Below are 18,433 nucleotides of genomic sequence, written 5' to 3' on the forward strand. Positions count from 1 at the left end.
CAAAGGATCCGATACACTACTGAATGTTAATGTTTGTCCAAAGCACAAATTGAACACACCGAAAGACAAATTGAACATAGAATATTCTGCTGAGTCAAATTACTCATAAATTAGAAGTTTTGTTTGGTGTGGATAATGAAAGAAATCCAAACCCAGCTGATTTCTTGGATTCAAGATATTTTATTTCACCAAAGTTAAAAGGTTTATTTGGTAACACACCTGGAATACCTCAAACACAACTAATTTCCAACAATTTCCAAACATTCACTATAATTCCATATACAGTTGTGATTTTTATTTTTTTTTTTGTTTTTGTATCCAGTCTTCAACACACAATTTACTGTCATCTTCTGTCCCCTTTTTTACAGTAACGCTTCAAGCAACAATATTCAACAAAACAATACAGGCACAAAAAAATCTCACACACATTTCAACCAAGGCAGCCAGCTGTAATCCACTGTGTATCATGTGCAAACTCGCACCGATAAAAACCCATCTTACTGCAATAATTTGAGAAACGGACTGAGTGACCCCATGCTGTACAGTCAGCCATGTCCTAAAACTCACGCCCTGTACTTCACTGAAGCATTTCTCGACTTCTGATTTTCACAGTACAAATATGCAAGCCTTGCAAATGTTTTTTGTTCCTCTTCGTGTTCTTACACCAACAGCAACTTGTTAAATATTCATAGTACAAATTTTAGGGAAAAGTAAAATAATCTACCACCTTACACAAAAATTTCAGCACTGGACACTGTCTCAATTGACCCTGACTCAAGTCAAAATATGTACTATTCCTCGGTGCAGTATTACAAACTGAAATTAAATAAATGCGTCCTTCACATGACCTGGAGCAAACACATACCTTAAGTCTTTTACAACTACCAGCTGCAGTCATACATCACTATTAGTGGTGAATGTATATCATGAAGGGAAGATGATAGCCAAGATGTTTATGAGGACATTTTACACACGTTTAATATACAGTAAATATGTAGCACATTGCTAAACATTACATAAATACTTCAATTGGAAGCATTTTTTTTGTCATTTTGAATGATTGTCTTAGTACATCGGTATTAATTTATATGAAATGCAACATTTTAATACACAATACTTCACCATTTTTCAGCACTTATTTCCGTACCGAAGAACTCTCACAGCACGGAGAGTCTTAGCAGTATTTTTAAGGCTTTTCTCAGTATGTCTGCAATCCCATGGATTTTAAACAGGTGCTGCAATTCCTGAAACGTGTACAATAAGTAATAATTGCTAGAAGATTTAAGCATCTTCCAGTCGTCCGTGTTTAAAGGTCGCTAGATAATATGCGTCTCAGTGCACTTCAGCTTCGAAGTGAAAACGTTTTTAACTGATCATTCAGATGGCCGCCTTAATCTAGGTTGAGTTGAACATACTGTAAGGTACCATGTCGTCATAACATGTGGCAGTAATGCAGTTTTGGGGTTTACAAGATCAGTGATTTGCTCCCAGGAAATTCCAAGCTTTATAATTCCATACTTCCCAAAAGTACACATCCTCAGCAATTACCTCCAAAACTGTATACAGAAAAAATAGAACTAGGTTCATAATATTCATATGGAATGGTCTGCCATTAGCAGGAAATGCACATTTAACATATGCCTTAACATTTAAGTAAAACTTACAGAAATGTTCCCATTTAAGACTAAAAGGGCTATTTTTTTAATAGTCTTTTTATAATGGGATTTTCACTTTCTGGCTACATGCTGGAACAAAAATTTGACTGGGCTTTTCCGAAACTACGCCGCTCAAGGTTCTGAAGGTTGGCTCCTGTCTCTTTTGCTGATCTGTAGAGTGACTGGTGCCCCCACTGGTGTGTAGCTGAAGGTGCGAGCAGACACTTCGGTTTTGAAGCTTTGGTGGCCCCCGTGGGCATCCCTCTGGACCTCAGTGCAGTACGAAGGCTTGACCTTGACCTCGACTTGGCTTTTTGAGGATGTACCAGGAAAATGTATGGGAACCGCACGCTCCCCCATTGGTTGCCTGTCAGGTTGGGGGGTTCCCGACATAAACAGGCTGCTGGACAGATGCTGTTTGAAGCGACTGAAAAAGCCTGGCCTGGGTTTTGGTACCACGGGGCACCCTAGGTTGAGCAGTACTGGCTTACCAATGATTGGCTCATTTATATCTCTCTGAACAACTGAGATCTCGCAGGGCTGATTAGCAACTGATTGATTGCCGTCTACTGGAGAACCATACGTCTCGCCTTCCATGGGGATGTAGTCTTCCAGGTCCTCCAGTGTTAACACCCTGCCGTCTTGTATCAAAATCTTGGGATTCCTGTTCCTAATGTCATCAGCGTCGTCATCAGGTTCTTCAACAATGATAGTTTCCTCATCTGGCCAGTCTTGCTCCTCCGTGTCATCACAGACAGCAGCCGCCCCCGGCGCTTCATGGTGAGACTCCTGCATCAGATCTTCCACATTTTGCTGTCCTTCAGCTGAATCCACCCCTTGATCCCCTTCCCAAGAAAGAGGTTGGATGCTGGCGTTGGACAAGTCTTCGCTTGGGAGTGAGGGGCCATCCTGTTGAACCAGCTTGTTGTTGGAGTTGTTGGAGTTCGGGTCTTCACGTGGAGACCTCCTGGGCCGGGAGAAAGGGGCTTGCTCTCTGGCAGGGGAGGAGCCCCTCTTCCTGAGAAGCTTGGGGGACTTGTTGACTTTGTACTCAATTATCTCCTCAACCTCGACCCATTTGGGTCTTTCCACGGGCCTTGCAGAAGCACCTTCAGGCTCGGTGACGTACACACTGGGGACAGTAGGCTTTTTAGCTGCTTCTGTGGCGGAGCGAGCGGAAGACCTCTTCATCTCCAAGCGGGCCGTCATCGAGGCAGGTCGCCCAGGCGAGGCACGGCGCTTCATACGCGTGTTCTTCACCACAGTGGTTATCGTTTCTTCGCTGGTGGTGGACAAAGCACACGCCGTTTGATAACAGTGCCCATCCCACTGGTCCTGCACGGCATGCTGCCTTCACACTGGGTGAGTGGGGTGTTAGAAACAGCCTCGTGCATCGAAAACATTTCAGCACTACATGGCCGTTCAGTCAGATAAACCAGAGCACTGACCATGACTGTTCATTTCAGGTCAATGTCACTGGACCATATTCACATTCTGAAACAACTGTCTTCCTCTGGTTTAATAATGGAGCAGGAAGGAAATAAATTGATGCAACACTGTGGCAAAGGACCACATTAGAAATTAAATTGGTTTATAGTATATTATCATACTTTTCTCTACACCTGATATGTCAGACGCATATGAGATTTGCTTTATACATAGGATTTTCTATATGCGAGTTCCTTTTACATACTCCTAATCCTTAAGTAATCCTAGACTATTTATTCATATTTTACATTACAACTAAAATTAAAAAAATTGATTTCCTTGTTTTAGCAACTTCAGCAGTAACTCCACTCTGTAGCCAAAGCTCAGTGGCACAAGAAGCGTTAGTGCTACCTTCGGGTTGAATGCTGTTTTTGATGGATGGTTGTTAATTATTGTTATGAATATGGAAAGTGTAAACTTATTAATAGTAATTTGTTAATTAGCTAAGTGCGCACACTGAAGACAATGAATTCAATTTATATTGTGATCACTGTATTTTAGTGTTTACCACCATATTTTATGCTGAATCAGACAGACAACATAAAATGCTTTTATTTTACATACAAAAAACGTCCGTTAAAAAAAAAGCACAGTGATAATCTGAGCTTCGTTACCCACTGCACAGAAAGCCAGAACTGCATGTGTTCAGTGCTATATGAGCACATATGCAGGGAATCGGGTCTTGACCACTAGAATTTTGAAATTCCACCACTGAACATTATGCTGCCTTATTCTACAGAATATAGCTCCAGAGGTCAACATAAGGATTTTTAATAAATCACTTTTATGCCATTTTTTTTGCAGTAGGTGGTGCTGAATCTGGATGCCGGATGTTGGCCAGATATCACCCATAATGGCGGCATCTTTCCAGATGATTCCCTAGATATGGCTCCTTCCACGGCTGCTGTTTCGACAACGTCAGGCATGCGGGTGAGTGAGGGGAACCGTCATGGGGGGGGGGCATGCACTCAGCCAGTCGAGCACACTTACATGATGATGGTTTTCTTAGGCACTTTAGTCTCCTGCTCTGTGACTACAAGGAAAACAGGATGGAAAGGATGGGGTTAGAGAAACTGGGAGCTGAAATGATGTCCAGGTGCCCCCCCCAGCGTGACATGGCTATGGCCCGTCTCTCCTGGCTACGTCTCGCTTTGGAGTTAGGGCCTTAGAATGCCAGTGTAGAAACGAAATGAAACACCTGCAAACAAATGTATTGAGGTCAGATAATTTTGGGGGGGGGGGGGGGGCGGTTTAACCATGCACTGCCATCTGTAGGCTATACCCCCCCTCCCCCACCCAAACTCGAACCTTAACTGAATTCATATCTCCATGCTCCCTCTGGCACCAGTGAGGTCAATGTCAGTGAATTGGTAGCACTGTAGCAGTGCGAGAAGGTGCCGAGTTATGGCTGGAGCTTTAATAAAGATATAGAGGTGGGGGTGGTTGGGGGGGGGGGGGGGCATGAAAATATTTAAGGGCCTCGATGAATGATGTTCCAGTGCTGTGAATAAAATATGGGGGGGCTGGAAAGAGATGGGTTGGTAAACAGAAGGAAAATGGCAACGTTAGCTAAATGCAGTGGTCTGCCTCAGTCTGGTCTTAATGTGTCAACTTGCCTCTTAAAAGTTCTAGCTATTGTACATAAGTTATTTCGCGGAGCAGAAACTTTTTAAAATTAGCTTTAAAAATGGAATGTACTGATATTAATCGATATGCAAAAAAAGTACATTTTCATTTTTAATTCTGAATTCTTTAAGTAATTAGGTCAAACAACCATTGAATAAGCAAATTAATGGAGGTTAATTTCAATAAATCCACACTCTTGTTTCCCAAAAAAAAGCACAAGAGGGTTCTCACTTTTCATTGAATTTGTGAAAGTTGTATTAATATGTAGGATATAACTGAAGCGGATGAGCTGATGTGAGTTAGGCTGAAGGGGTGGGAAGGTAATGTGCCACAAAGCTTTAGGCTACAGAATGGACAGCAAAAGCAAGTTTCCCCCTGCCTGACAATGACAGTGGAAAACTCCTTCTCAAACTCCACAATCATTACTTAGCTCCCACCGCTAATGTGAAAACCACTGTTTAGGTTTCAAAATTCAATCCAGTGTGCAAGTTCTACATTGTGATACTCTGCTGGTCGTACTTAGCAACCAGAATTGCAACCAAGTTTGAAGAATGAATCCACTCCTTCTTCCACAGCTTTTAATGCCCACATGAAATGCACCCCTTCTTTGATGCATTTCTTATGAATGCATAACCTCCATACATAAATACAATTTTCTTGCGTACCTTTGTTGTGATTAGACATGTGTGATCAAGTCAGCATAACTAATTCTAGTTTTTAACCTGTTTTTAAGCCAATAAATTAAAGGATTTTCAGCACAATTATGTTTAACTGAATATCAATATTATACAGAAATACATAGGATGTTTTTTTTTTTTTGTAGAACGTACTAAGGCATTGCATGTTCCATTGTGTTCTGCATTTTATTTATGAAGATTAATAAGTACACAGTGGGGAAGCGAGACACAGAGAGCAGTGAGCAATCATTCTTGTGGATGAAATAGCAGTACTGCTGACTGGGATTTTCTTAACTGCGTACAACACACCAAAGATCTAGAGGAAAGACCACGGGCACTCAAACGAGCCTGCGAATGGCACGGTAAATTCTTCAGTGACGGGGCAACGCAGATGCCTGAACAAATGCAAGTCAGCCCTCCTCCTTGCCTCCTCTCAGCTGGGAGACTGACCGGAAACCGAGGTGTGGGGCCCACCAGTTACACGCGCTATAACCACTGTCTGATAAAAGCTGCATGTTACCATGGATACACATTTGTGATGTAATAAGACACTTCTTTCAAGGTCATTGTGCCCATTGGGCGAAACGACATTCAAGAAAGTGGAATTTAATACTTCAAGACTTGAAACTTTTTGTAAACATTTTCACACCAATTTCTTTAGAGAGCAAAATGCGAGTCTATCCCTTCTCTTAGTCACACAACATATCTCACAATGCCACAAAAGTAGCTGTTTTATAACGTTTATTTGCCAACCAACAAAAAAACACAACACAAAGCGTAAAAGTAAAATAATCCAGATATCTAAATCTCTAATTAAGAAAGGAAAAACATCCAGTCACTCGAAGGATAGCCGATGTATCGTATGGTGCTCACGTGATCACGTTGTCATGACGACACAGTGGTGACTCAGCAGTGGAAATATAAGCTCATACACATCTATCCTGAGTCAGAGCCCAGGGCACTCCTACCTTCGATGGAGATGGCCTGCTCCCCCCTACGCTCGCTGGCCGCCATGGCTGATGCCGAGATCAGGTCTGCTGCACATCGAGCACTGCCCAGTCGGTTAGACAGCTAGATAAACGATCAAATGTTAGATGACTGAGGCACCAACAAGCATGAGAGGTAAACAGATGAGCTGACACATCATACAGAGACAGCAGGTCACTTAAAAGGAGAACGTAAGCAGTACCTCACACTCATAGCGGCCCAGGTCTCTCTCCCCAGGGTTCTTGATGACTAGAACCAATACCCCACTCCGGACCTCGCTGTAGGTCTGGTATTTCTCTTGATCTGTAAGCAGCTTGCCTTCCTTAAACCATCTGTTACAGTACAAAAGAATTCGCCAATCAGCTGGAACGCACAAAGACTCATATATACAAGCTGACGAAGCCTGGCTCAAGGAGTTTAGGTGTGAGGTACCTGATCTTGGGTCGTGGGGCACACTGAATGGTGCAGGTGAACTGGGCGTCCTCCCCATCAATGAGTGGAGTGTTTCTTAGCTTGTTCACGAAGCGGGGGGGCACTTCACACCATAAAAACATTGGATTACTTTAATCCAGTGAAAGACATCTCACAACCAAAATAAACAGATAGGGCAGGCCCAAAACTTTTCGAGGCACTAAGCAAAATTTGTTTAACATAATTGTCACTGGGGCGGCAGGGTGGTGCAGTGGTTAGAACTGTTGCCTCACACCTCTGGGACCCAGGTTCGAGTTTCCATGTCGACCTGTCAATCTAATTGGAGTTACAAAATTACCCATAGGAATGCGTGTGTGAGTGTGCCCTGTGATGGGCTGGCCCCCCATCCTGGGCCCATCCTTGCCTCATGCCCATTGCTTCAGGGATAGGCTCCAGACCCCCCGCGACCCAGAAGGATAAGCGGTTTGGAAAATGGATGGATGGAAATTAAGTCGAATGGATCAAACAAGTAAGTTTGTTATCTAGACGACCAGCAGGGGGTGGGAGAGGTAACTCACCCTGCACTGTGATTTTGCCCAGGGAGCTGGCAGACCCAGCGCTGCTGACGGCGAAGCACATGTACTGGCCCGAGTCATCTGCTGTCAAGTTGTCCAGGATAAGGGTACAGGAGCCATCGGGGTCCTCGATGATGATATGATGGGGATCTACCTCTATGGGCCTCCCGTCTGATAAATGGACACACACATGAATGGACAATGGATGGGCACCTTCAAAAAAGTCCGGCCAGCACGTGTCTGCCAATGCTGTGACCTCCATGACGGGCCGACTTGCTGGACTCACCCTTGTACCAGGTGACTGATGGCTTGGGTGTGCCTATGACCTTGCAGGCTAGCTTTACGGTCTGCCCCAGCTCCGCGGTGCAGTCTGCCAGGATCTCCACAAAGTCAGGAGAACCTATAGAGGAAGCAGTTATTGGAGAGAACCATGTCAACAACAAGCAAGTCGAATAAGGCACATCTCTGGGACCAGAAGATGTTTAGCATGTGACAGACACCCGCGGCGTGAAGTATTAGGGGGTGGGAGCGGAGGACACTCACTCCACGCAGGCATGTGGTAGCGCTGCTGCAGCTCACGCAAATCCCTCAGCCAGGAGTTCTTGATGATGACGGTGCGGGCTTGCAGCGTGTACTTCCTCACAGAGTCCTCACGCTCATGCCAGATCTCGAAGGCACGGTCGTCGCCCTCGACGGTCTCGTTCACGTCAATGTTGGTCAGCTGTTGAGAATATCGACAGCATCAGCTCATTCAAAAAGGCATAACAACTCGTAACTCATCAAGACACCAACATTGATTTGTGATTTTTTTGGTAGGAACCCCTGCCCTTCACAATAATACCATCCACAGACATTACCATGGAGATTCACCTAGAATACATCAAAACCTATAACTTTGGTTAAATACGAAAGATAGAAGGTGGGACAGAGAATGGCAATGTTCAACGGCTACTCCTCATTAGGAGGAAATAAGCTGAAGAAACAGTTTCTCCATCTGCCCGACCCTCACCTTCATCATGTTCTTGAAGACGTAGCTTTGGGTGTCAGCATTGGAGTCCCTCTTGGGCTTGCAGATGATGACATAATTCTTGAAAAGGAAGACGTGCCGATGGTGGCCTCTGGACGAGGTCCGAATCCCGGGGGCACCCTCCCACACCATGAAGGGACCCTGAGCCAGAACACAAGATGGTAAACACACTGTTCACTGGAGGACAAAGACACAATAGCGGGAATGCATGCTTTTCCAGTGGTCCAAGGTACCTTAGGAGACACATAAAGTATGATCAGGCAGAACACATATGCGATATTTCAGGAATCTTGAGGTCATTCAGCGCCATGGAACATATATCAAAGCAACCAAACAGATTAATGAACAGAGATAGGTAGGTGAACAGCTACATCCCTACAGCACACATTGGGCAGATGACACTGAATGAGAACAAACTCAAAGTGAATGTTAACTTCTTTCCCCAAGCTACGTCTATACTGAACTCGAGATAAAGACTCATTTTGCTACGAACAGTAATGTATGGATCTTTACACCCTACCAACCGTGCATGCATAGATACATTCTCGTTACAATGTTATTAATTCTATTCTATTTTATTACTGTTACGATGTATGATCCTTGCACTAGGACAGCCTGCTACCTCATTTGTTGTTCTTCTACACAATGACAATAAAGTTGACCTTGAACATCCCTAAAGGCCCCGTTCCGTTGACGACACTCAATGAGAGCTGTGTTCTCGATCGTAGCCGATTCACCTGTCTAATGGGCTCGCCCAGCACCTCCAGCGTGGCGGGGTAGTTCTCGATCAGGGAGACGTGGTGCGTGTTCTCCGCGCGACGTGGCAGGGCCGAGACGACAGCATAGGCCTCCTCCAGAAGGCAGCAGTTCTGTCCATTCCTGGCCTTGTTTCTGATCAGCTCCTGCACACAGGAACCCATCCTCAGACCCTCCACAGAACCCGAGGAACTCAAATACATCAGCAACGTCACGGCACCTGAGAACTCGTAGTGCACATTTTCGAATCAATGTCTACATTCTGGAAAAAATCACTTAGTCAAAGCACAATATGAAAAACCATACAATACAATGTGTCTTGTATGACATCAAAGATGCCAGAAATGGTTAGTCAGCCACAAATGGATGAATGGTAAAATGACATCACATGACTCCCATGATATGAGAGAACGGGGCAACATTTGTCAATATAATGCAGAATGTCATACACAAAACATAACTGGGCTTTTGCCTACTCACACATTTTCCGTTAATTTCAGCTTTAAATAAAAGGACAATACTTTGTAAGAAATTAAACATAACTTGTGTAATCGAGCAATTTAACTGTATGTTAACCTAAACTCCTACCTTGAGTACGGACTTGTATTTCTGTATCCTCTCCAGAGGTCTTTGTAAATATGCGTTCATGCTCAGCACTGGACCTTCTGAAGGTTTAGTACCTGACAACTGTGCCTCAGTGTATTCCTGTTGGAACGAAATAGTACAGTGTACACAACATAGATCGCTCATCTGTCAGTTACGCAAGGCAGTGCTGGAACACCAAAGGCTTAGAGAAAACTGTGACCAAAAGAGCCAAAATGGATGCCAACGCATGACATCCAGGTTTGCCAACCTTGAAGTACTGGTGGACGTTCTTGTTACTGACGGCAGCTTCGGCCTCTGCCTGGCCCACCATGTACTGCAAATACTTCTCGAAGCCCTCTGCATTTCTGATGAAGCGCACGGCCACGTCATCGTCAGTCTCACACTCGCTCAGACTTGGCAGTATGGAGCTGCAGGGTAGCAGATACATAGAAGCATAAACATACTGAAAAACTCAGACGATCATTCCATCATGTAGAGTCAGGGGCAGATCTAAGAGGTGGCCAGGGATGGCCAAATGCCCCCCCACCCGAAGTAAATACGTGGCTACCTCCGATTGTACACCCCCCCCCCCAGGACATTCAATGAAGCATTTATTTCTGTACACCAGAGAACCGCCAAATTCGTTAATCAGTTGGTCGCAGTGTCTCCAACGCAGTAAATTATTTCATAATAAAAATCACGATCAGCAAAATATACTGACGGAGACCCCACCCCAGGCTGGCAAAATATTACCCCACTATCATCCCCGTAAAATCACTAAGTCTAGTTTGGCCACCCCCCCCCCATTTAGTGTTCTTTCTTACAAAAAAAAAACATGCAAGTAGATGACAAATTTGGCTATAAAGCGAATCTATTGAATAAATAGAACAAAAAGAGGAACCTGCTGTGGAAGGAACCAATGTCCGTGATGTTCCTGAAGATGGCCTCCTTCTGGCTGCTGACGCTGGCGGGAACATCTGAGCTGGTCTCCAGATGCTTCAGGAGGTGGGAAGTAACGTTCATTTCTTTCACAAACTCCTCCTCGCTGGCGATGATCTCCTGAATCAGCTGGCTGAGAAACATTGTCCATTTATCATTATTACACATGAATATACAGGATCAACACACCACGGTTCAGGCAGCCATTATCCTTTGGCTTTACTCCTTTGGTTTTCTAGATGCCCGGTGATGTCAGTTACAGGATATCATCACATTTTGGCGTTGGTGTTGCACGTTCTCAGATGTGTTTTGGACTAAAAACAAAACCACCTAGAGTTTCGTCAGGGTAAGATTTAATCGGCTATGTACCATAGTCTCTTCTTGTATTCTCCTTCAGAAACCTGCTCTACTCCAGGCTCCACCACCTCTCCAGCAGGGGGAGCAGCGTCCGACGAGAGCTGAAAAAGTTTCAGGTTTTAATATGACGTGTTTTTGGTGTGATTACTCGCATGCAGGCTGCCACTTAACAAAAGAATACCATCACCAGACCATTAAGGACAACACCAAATTAATAGCAATTTACTGTGCAGTGCAGTTATATCTTAACGTGATAGAACATCTGGACATGAACCTTTTTTGTCACTTGCCAGAACGACTGCATGTAGTACCTGGTAGATGTTATTTTTAGCTATGTACATGAAGCCCTTTGTGTGACTTACCCAGCAGTCTCAAGATTGGTTAGCGTTAAGCTACCTGCTGTAATTACTACGATGGGCTAAATACATTATGAAGGGGGGGGTCGGTTTTGAGTTGGGATAACCTTGAGCTTCTTGTCGAGGTACGCTGGGGGGACCCAACCCTGGCGAGAGGGTGTGGTCTTGGTGGGTTTGGTGCGGACGAGCCATTTGAGAGGGTGGGCCGAATCCAGAACCTCCACGTACTGGCCCTCCTTCAGGGATATGGCCTCCTTACTGGGACCAGTGGGGTTATAGTCGGCCGTGGCCACGTAGATATCGAACATCTGCCGAGAGGGATGATTTAAACATCAAAATAAAGTCAACGAAGAAATTACGTATCATTTATTATCCTCCATTTTGCCATTTATCAAGACGAGTGCAAACGAAAACCTACTTAACAGAAGCTTGATTGAGGAGAAGAAACTAGATTAGTAATATATGCCTCATGGAGAAGTGCAATGAAAATGTTCTCAATTACCTGCTAAAAATGTGTTAATTACAGGATAATGGTTGAGTTGTTGGCTGCCCTGTTTCCTGTCTAAAATGTTACCATTATCTAAGAAACAATAGCTCTGCAGGTCACAGATAGAAGCCCATGCGTCCGCGAGAGGTGCACCTCTCCTCTGGCATCGCCGTCGTCAGACTCGGAGGAGGAGTCCGCAATGAGGGAGGGGGGCCGCGAGCGGCCATGGTGAGGGGAAGCAGTCTTGGTCTCATCATCGCTGTCGGCCCCCGGTACGCGCAGTGAGGCTATGGAGAGTTCGGGACACGGCAGAAGAGAAAAATCAGCACATACCACGGTATACATTAGGGGTTTCCAACCTTTTCAGTTCCGCAGTCCGGTTAACGACACAGAGATTTCATGGACCAGTAAAATGCAAACAGCCCACACAAACATGAGGGGTTAAAACAAAAGTTAAATACAGTTACCCCTTCACATTTGCAAGTTTGACATTCACGGTTTTGGTGATTCGTGAGTTGAACAATTAGCGGGAGGTGTTTTTTTGAGCTTGGCAAAAGGTCATAGAAACTTGCACACAATGCGTAAACTAAGAACAATGAAAATCATTTGGATCACATAAAATTATATAAATAACAAACTAGTGTTATGTAATATTTGTCAGGGTAAATGCCTAGTAAATCTTTAACATCAAAAGTCTTGGCTTGAGTACACACTACATCGTTGTCTCGCTAACCAGCCTGACTCAGGTGTTGGCTGTCTTTGTGGAATTTTTGCGCTTCTCACATTAACTATAAAACTTTTCAGTGTCGTTAACGTTTAATAATGGGTCCCAAATACAGTTTTTTTGTCAGGTTTGTAAATTATAGAAAAAGTAACAAAGAAAGTGACAAAGCAATTGGACATGGAGAATGTACAGTCTGTAACTGTTTGTTTAGAAATTGGTTAAATAGACTTTTTAATGTTATCGTTCAGGCTAGTAGACTGTTATGGGTCGTACCCAAATATTATTCGCAAATTCATGGGTACCTTCCTCCCCTAACCCATGTCAATGTGAAGGGGTTACTGTATACAGTTTATTTTTTCTTTTATGAACCAACCCCTCTGCAAAATGTCCAGTGTTCTGTGGGCCAGTGGAATAGGGGTTTGGGAACCCCTAGCGTATATGAAATATGACTGAGCAGGCGAGGGTGAAGGCGAGAAGAATAATATCAACTATGAAATTTCACATCACAGTCAGAGAGCTTCACATAAGAAGGTGATCAACTACACAACTCAAAATCTCTCTCGCTGTCACCTGAATGGATCTGAATAAACCTCGAGTGTTAATGTTTCTGAAGACGGAGAATGTAGACTCCCAAAAAAATCACCTTTCGGTCAAAGAAATACCCTACAGCACCATCGCACTTTTCTCATATGCAACCATCTACGAAGAGAGTGCTAACAGTCATTAGTGACATGCGGAGTATAAACTCAAAACAGACAACATAGTCCTGGGACCACAAAACGAAACAGCATTCGTCTAAGTTTTACCGTAGACCCACAGTGAAAGTGTATAAACGCCCCATTCCATTTATAGCAGGCTAGCAAACATTACTGTTCATGTGCAGCAGAAAAACAAAATCAAATCCAGTATGAGTTTGGTTTAGAGGGCATTCTGGGTAAACTGCCACTCCGAAGGATACACCGTAATAAAAGTCATATTGATTGCAGCTAGGAAATGTGACAGTTACAATGTCTAAAATATAGCTGCCTCTGAGGCAAGTTCTTCAATCGTCATAAAGACTTTTTAGGAGGAAATAAGGAAACTAAAAGCAAGTCAATACAATTAAATCCACAGCCTGCTGCCACAAGTTCTTAGCTTTTTAAACAGCCAATTGAAATTAAAGCTGCAATGTTTTGGCATTTTAGGATTCAATATCTGCAAGTAGTCCAAGGCAGGACAGAAATCCCATAAATCAGGGAGAAAGTAGATATTTACTGATTGGACAATTGTCTGGTGGGAGGTGGGGCTTAACACTGCCTTGTGAAAGCCAGGTGGTGCACTGAAGAAACATCTAGAATCCAGGAAATTCAACTGGTATAGTATATGGGGCAGAGTACAGCGGATACATACTGGATTTGGGCCATGACCTCATCCACTGGATCACTTGATGGTTCTGAAAGCTGTCTGAATAACAAACGAATGGTTGAGTGAGCAGGTGAGTGAAGGGATGCATGGATGGATGGATGAAGGAGATGAAAGATAAAAGATGTAATGACAGGGCTGTAAAACGATCTACAGGGGGTCAGTGGGAAGGTCCATCCTGGTTTGGGTGGGCAACAATTCCAGGTGTTTACAAAGTAGGTCGTATATATTTGCACACACACGTAAACACTGTAAAGCCTCAATTTACCAAGCATGAGCAACAGAGAATGCTGTCCCAAAAGGTTCCCTCCAGTACTCCTTACACAGTTTCAAAGGCAGTTATTGCCTCAAACTGCTGTGCTACGATATATTACGTTAGACCTCTCAATAATTATCTCGATGTCATTTTCATTTGTTATATCATTTACAGTAATGTGCTAAGTCATAACTCAAAAGCAAAATCCGTGCTCTGTGCAATATGGAATAAGGCACGGCGGATGCCAACTAATTTTGTCAGTATAACTTGAAAAATGAGATTGTTATATTAAAACTGGAGGAGTACCAGTACATTTGGCAGCATCTGTATGAGCCGAACCTGCAGCAGCCCCAAAGCCGTAAGTCAAACCACATGCAGGCCGATCCTTTATGCTGGTCCCCTCCTATCCTGCGTCCCATTTACCTCGGAGGAAAGAAGCTGGAGCTGGGAGTGACGTCACACCCGTGTTCATCGCCTTCCAGTACGAAAAGTCGGAAAGCCATTTAACAATACCAGGGACCTGCTTCATAAAGCAGGATTTCTTGCCTAACTTGTTGGTTTTAAGGTACCCTGGTTTAAATGGGCTTTATTTTCGTTCAATTACATTGAACCCAGACCACTTTAAATCCAACAAGTTATCCGGCTAAGTAAGAAATTCTGATTTCTGAAACCAGTTCCAATTCTAGCGTGGTTAACTGCTAGCCATTGTTAGCAATATCAGTTGATAAGACAACATATGGTGTTTTGTGTATAAAAATACTGTAGTAACTCTTCCACAGATAGTTTTTGAATAGTACTGTGCGTACGACCGATTTAATGAGCCGCAAATAAGATGTAATTGCTAATAAACCGTATAAAACTACAGCTTTATTTTCTGTTGATAAAGGGTGCGGCCATCTTGAATTCTGAGGTGGGGGACAGTAGAGTCCTCAGACTCTCCGAGTAGGAATTCCAACTTCAGGAGGTGATCCAAATGAAATTTCCAACTCTGAATTTCCGAGTTACGAGTTGAAATGGAACGCAGCATGAGATCCACAGGCATGGTGTTTTTAACAGCTTGCACAGCAACACATATCCAGCCTGTTACTTCTGTCACAACAATCACTCATGCTTAACTGAAGAGGTTTCTGATGTCAAGCACTCTTCACACGTCTTGTTTGACGTAACAAGTATTAGTTTAATTATACAGTAAGCCAACACTACCAATTAAGAAATATAAATATATTTGGGGCCCATGAATATATCTTAATATGATTAAAGATATTCTTTGTAACACTCACGCGGAAGGTAGCTGCTTTCTTTGTATTTACAGAACAATTAAATTCCAGTACAAAGTTAAGAAGCTGAATGAAGAACACCTTCTGATGACTAACAGTTATTAATCAAGAATATAATCTCTCTCCAGCTATAGAAATCCCCCCCCTGAAGAGTTTCAGTGGAACACTCCAGTGCTAATTCCTCACCTTGGGTGATCTTGGCAGATACCATTTCGGTGATTTGGGTGGTAAGCTTCTGAATGAACTCCTCCGTGCCTACCTCACCCAGGAAAGTGCTAGATGATTTTCCAACTGCAGGGAACAGAGAAGGAAATTATTATGCGTCTTGAAACGGGAGCGTATCAATGCATTAAAATTACTGTGTAATGCAACACAATCTTTAAATGTGAAAAGTGCTCCAACCTCTTTTAGCGCATGGCTCGTCTGTGGGTGGACTGACAGTGATCCCGAGAGCCCTGAGGGAGACACAGGTAACATCGTAGCACCCAGCTAATTATGGAGGATGTTGTTTCAGTTTCATTAGTGCATGTGAGTGGGATTGTATTTAATAAATCAAGCAAGACTTAGAATGTATGGAATGTGGCTTTAGGGAAAATACATAACTCTGCATCGTTGGATGTTATTGTAATCCTGTAGATATATCAACTTACTCTTGAACTGATTTGGCTGCTTGCTTCTCCACTTCAGTCCTCTTTTCTGGCACTGAAAGAGAATCAAAGTCTAAACACGATTTACTGCACACATACAGTAAACTTATGGGTAGGTTCCATATGAAAAATATGAGGCACTTGGATAAAGCATAACATTCTACACGCCAGCTAATATGAATGACATGTTGGTTTATTTATGACGACATCATAAAGGAAGTAAGCGACATCATAAGGGTATCAAAAATGACATCATAAAGACATCAAAAATGACATCATAAGGGAAGTGCTCACCGTCCTCCACCTCCAGCCGGGCGGTGCAGACAGACTGGCCAGCCTGGTTGGTGGCGATGCAGGTGTAGGTGCCTGTGTGGGTCTTGCTCACATCCATCAGGATGAGACTGTGCTGCCGTCCTGAGCTGGCCATCTTGTACCCGGGAGTTTCTGGCTTAATCCAAAGCACATCCTCGGCAGACTCCTCCTTCAGCCAGGTGACGGAGGGCTGGGGGGAGCCTGGGAAGGCAGCAGGGAAAAAGTCAGAAGTAAAACCACATGGAAACTCCTCTTTCACTCCACAGGATAACTTTTTCTATCCAAGTCCTCCTGGCAGCAGCAGACCAGGTCCACAACTTACTTTAAATGACTGACCTACACTCTCTCCCTCCCTCCATCCATCCAAGTATTCTAGTCAGGGTTGCAGGAATTACAATACTACTCGAAACAATGTTATAAGAAAACACTAATAATAAAGCATTGTACCCCCCCCCCCCCCAAACCGCTGCTGGGGTGGTCACCTTCCACTTTCACAGACATGGTGATGCTAGCTCCACTCTTCACGGTCCGGTTGGGGTACCGCTCTAAGAAGCGGGGGGGCACCAGGGGCTCGGCACCTTTCACCAAAAACAAACACAGGGCACCCACCCTAAAGTCAAATCACATGTAAAAACTACTTGCGTCTGGTCAAGAAAAAAGACGTACGACTCAATTTTCAATTCAACACGCAAGACAGGGTTCACTACAACGAAGCAAGTCAGGTACCAGAAGAGGACAGCAGAAGAAACAGGAGGAGAACCTACAAGAGCATCTATTTACCTTTGACTTTGGAACTATCTTCTGGAAATTTCTCTCCAGGCCCTGTGGAAGAGTGCACATTACTTCCAAGAGAATGAATGAAATTCCTGACAGTACTGAATCAATGTTAAACGGCCATTAAGGCCACAGGTACCGACTGAGCTAGACATTGAGCGGCTCTTGAGCTGAAGTGCAAAATCAATACAACAATTTGTGTTCTGCTGCATCAGAGGCCAGAAACGTGGAGCCAGAATGAGAGGATGCTAGAGTCAAACTTAACAGGCACTAGAAAGTTCTTTATAGTCATACAAAATCTGGTGTTGGACTTTGGGGTCCTCCAGGATAAATTTTACTACCTTATAAACACATCCCTTTAATGTTTTGGTTTAAAGTCGAGGTGAAGCCTGGTACGGCCTGGAGACTCACCCAGCACCAGGAGTCGGGCGGAGGAGTAGGCGGAGCCAGCAGCGTTGCTGATGTAGGCGGAGTACTCCCCTGTGTCCTCCCGCGTCACCGCGAGGATCTCCAGGCCACGCACGCCCCTCTCCTCCGTCATGCGGACCCGGTCCGAGGGCCGCAGGGGCTGCCCGTCCTTGAACCAGTAAACTCTAGGCCGGGGGTAGCCTGGCCAAGCGGACAGTGAAAGTAATTTCACGTTTGCGGTGAAAGTATTTCTGGAATAATTTATGCAAAATAAATGAATAAATAAATAAACAAAAAAAAATGTGGTGTCTTAAATGTGGGCTAATCTTCTCAGGGAAAAGTGTGGCAGTATATTTTGCGTTAATGCCTTTAAAACAATGCCCAAGAAAAGTGACGAAAACAGACAATGTGGTGTATATTTGCTACAGGTAATCTGTAAGGTTAAGGTGAATTGTGGTATCTAATGAGGAAGCAGGTGACTGACCTTTGACCTTGACCTGCATCTTGGCAATGGGTGCCCCAGGGTAGATGTGCACGTCACGCAGCTCATCGACCACTTGGGGGAGCTGCTCCTCTTCTGTGACAGACTCGAAAGCCTCCGTTTCCCTGATTAGAAAACCACACACCAAGTTACTATGCACCGTCAGCATTTGACATGCAACATTACATTTTGATTTTTCTGTTTCTTAGGCCAGTTCTATGCCTACT

The 18,433-nt window shown here is 44.0% G+C and overlaps 1 protein-coding gene across 50 annotated transcripts in view; it reads right to left on the minus strand.

Moving 5' to 3' along the window:
* Positions 1 to 18,433, minus strand: part of LOC125740851 (obscurin-like) — a 96,760-nt gene that overhangs the window by 15,826 nt on the left and 62,501 nt on the right. For 49 of the 50 annotated variants that reach the window (XM_049012583.1, XM_049012606.1, XM_049012589.1 and 46 more), the window contains 23 exons: positions 18,210 to 18,331; positions 17,729 to 17,926; positions 17,324 to 17,365; positions 17,026 to 17,121; positions 16,526 to 16,744; positions 16,235 to 16,286; positions 15,987 to 16,039; positions 15,771 to 15,875; positions 14,040 to 14,093; positions 12,080 to 12,213; positions 11,547 to 11,747; positions 11,096 to 11,184; positions 10,689 to 10,859; positions 10,056 to 10,215; positions 9,791 to 9,907; positions 9,184 to 9,348; positions 8,429 to 8,587; positions 7,963 to 8,140; positions 7,706 to 7,819; positions 7,423 to 7,590; positions 6,866 to 6,968; positions 6,636 to 6,765; positions 6,415 to 6,517 (listed from right to left, as the gene is read on the minus strand). In XM_049012583.1, coding sequence (XP_048868540.1) covers positions 6,415 to 6,517; positions 6,636 to 6,765; positions 6,866 to 6,968; positions 7,423 to 7,590; positions 7,706 to 7,819; positions 7,963 to 8,140; positions 8,429 to 8,587; positions 9,184 to 9,348; positions 9,791 to 9,907; positions 10,056 to 10,215; positions 10,689 to 10,859; positions 11,096 to 11,184; positions 11,547 to 11,747; positions 12,080 to 12,213; positions 14,040 to 14,093; positions 15,771 to 15,875; positions 15,987 to 16,039; positions 16,235 to 16,286; positions 16,526 to 16,744; positions 17,026 to 17,121; positions 17,324 to 17,365; positions 17,729 to 17,926; positions 18,210 to 18,331 — 2,933 coding nt within the window. The remainder of the gene's footprint in view (positions 1 to 6,414; positions 6,518 to 6,635; positions 6,766 to 6,865; positions 6,969 to 7,422; positions 7,591 to 7,705; positions 7,820 to 7,962; positions 8,141 to 8,428; positions 8,588 to 9,183; positions 9,349 to 9,790; positions 9,908 to 10,055; positions 10,216 to 10,688; positions 10,860 to 11,095; positions 11,185 to 11,546; positions 11,748 to 12,079; positions 12,214 to 14,039; positions 14,094 to 15,770; positions 15,876 to 15,986; positions 16,040 to 16,234; positions 16,287 to 16,525; positions 16,745 to 17,025; positions 17,122 to 17,323; positions 17,366 to 17,728; positions 17,927 to 18,209; positions 18,332 to 18,433) is intronic. The other variant, XM_049012567.1, reaches the window with a different exon arrangement.

Source organism: Brienomyrus brachyistius, chromosome 4 (genome assembly GCF_023856365.1).
Source record: "Brienomyrus brachyistius isolate T26 chromosome 4, BBRACH_0.4, whole genome shotgun sequence".
In the NCBI taxonomy this organism is placed as follows: Eukaryota; Metazoa; Chordata; class Actinopteri; order Osteoglossiformes; family Mormyridae; genus Brienomyrus; species Brienomyrus brachyistius.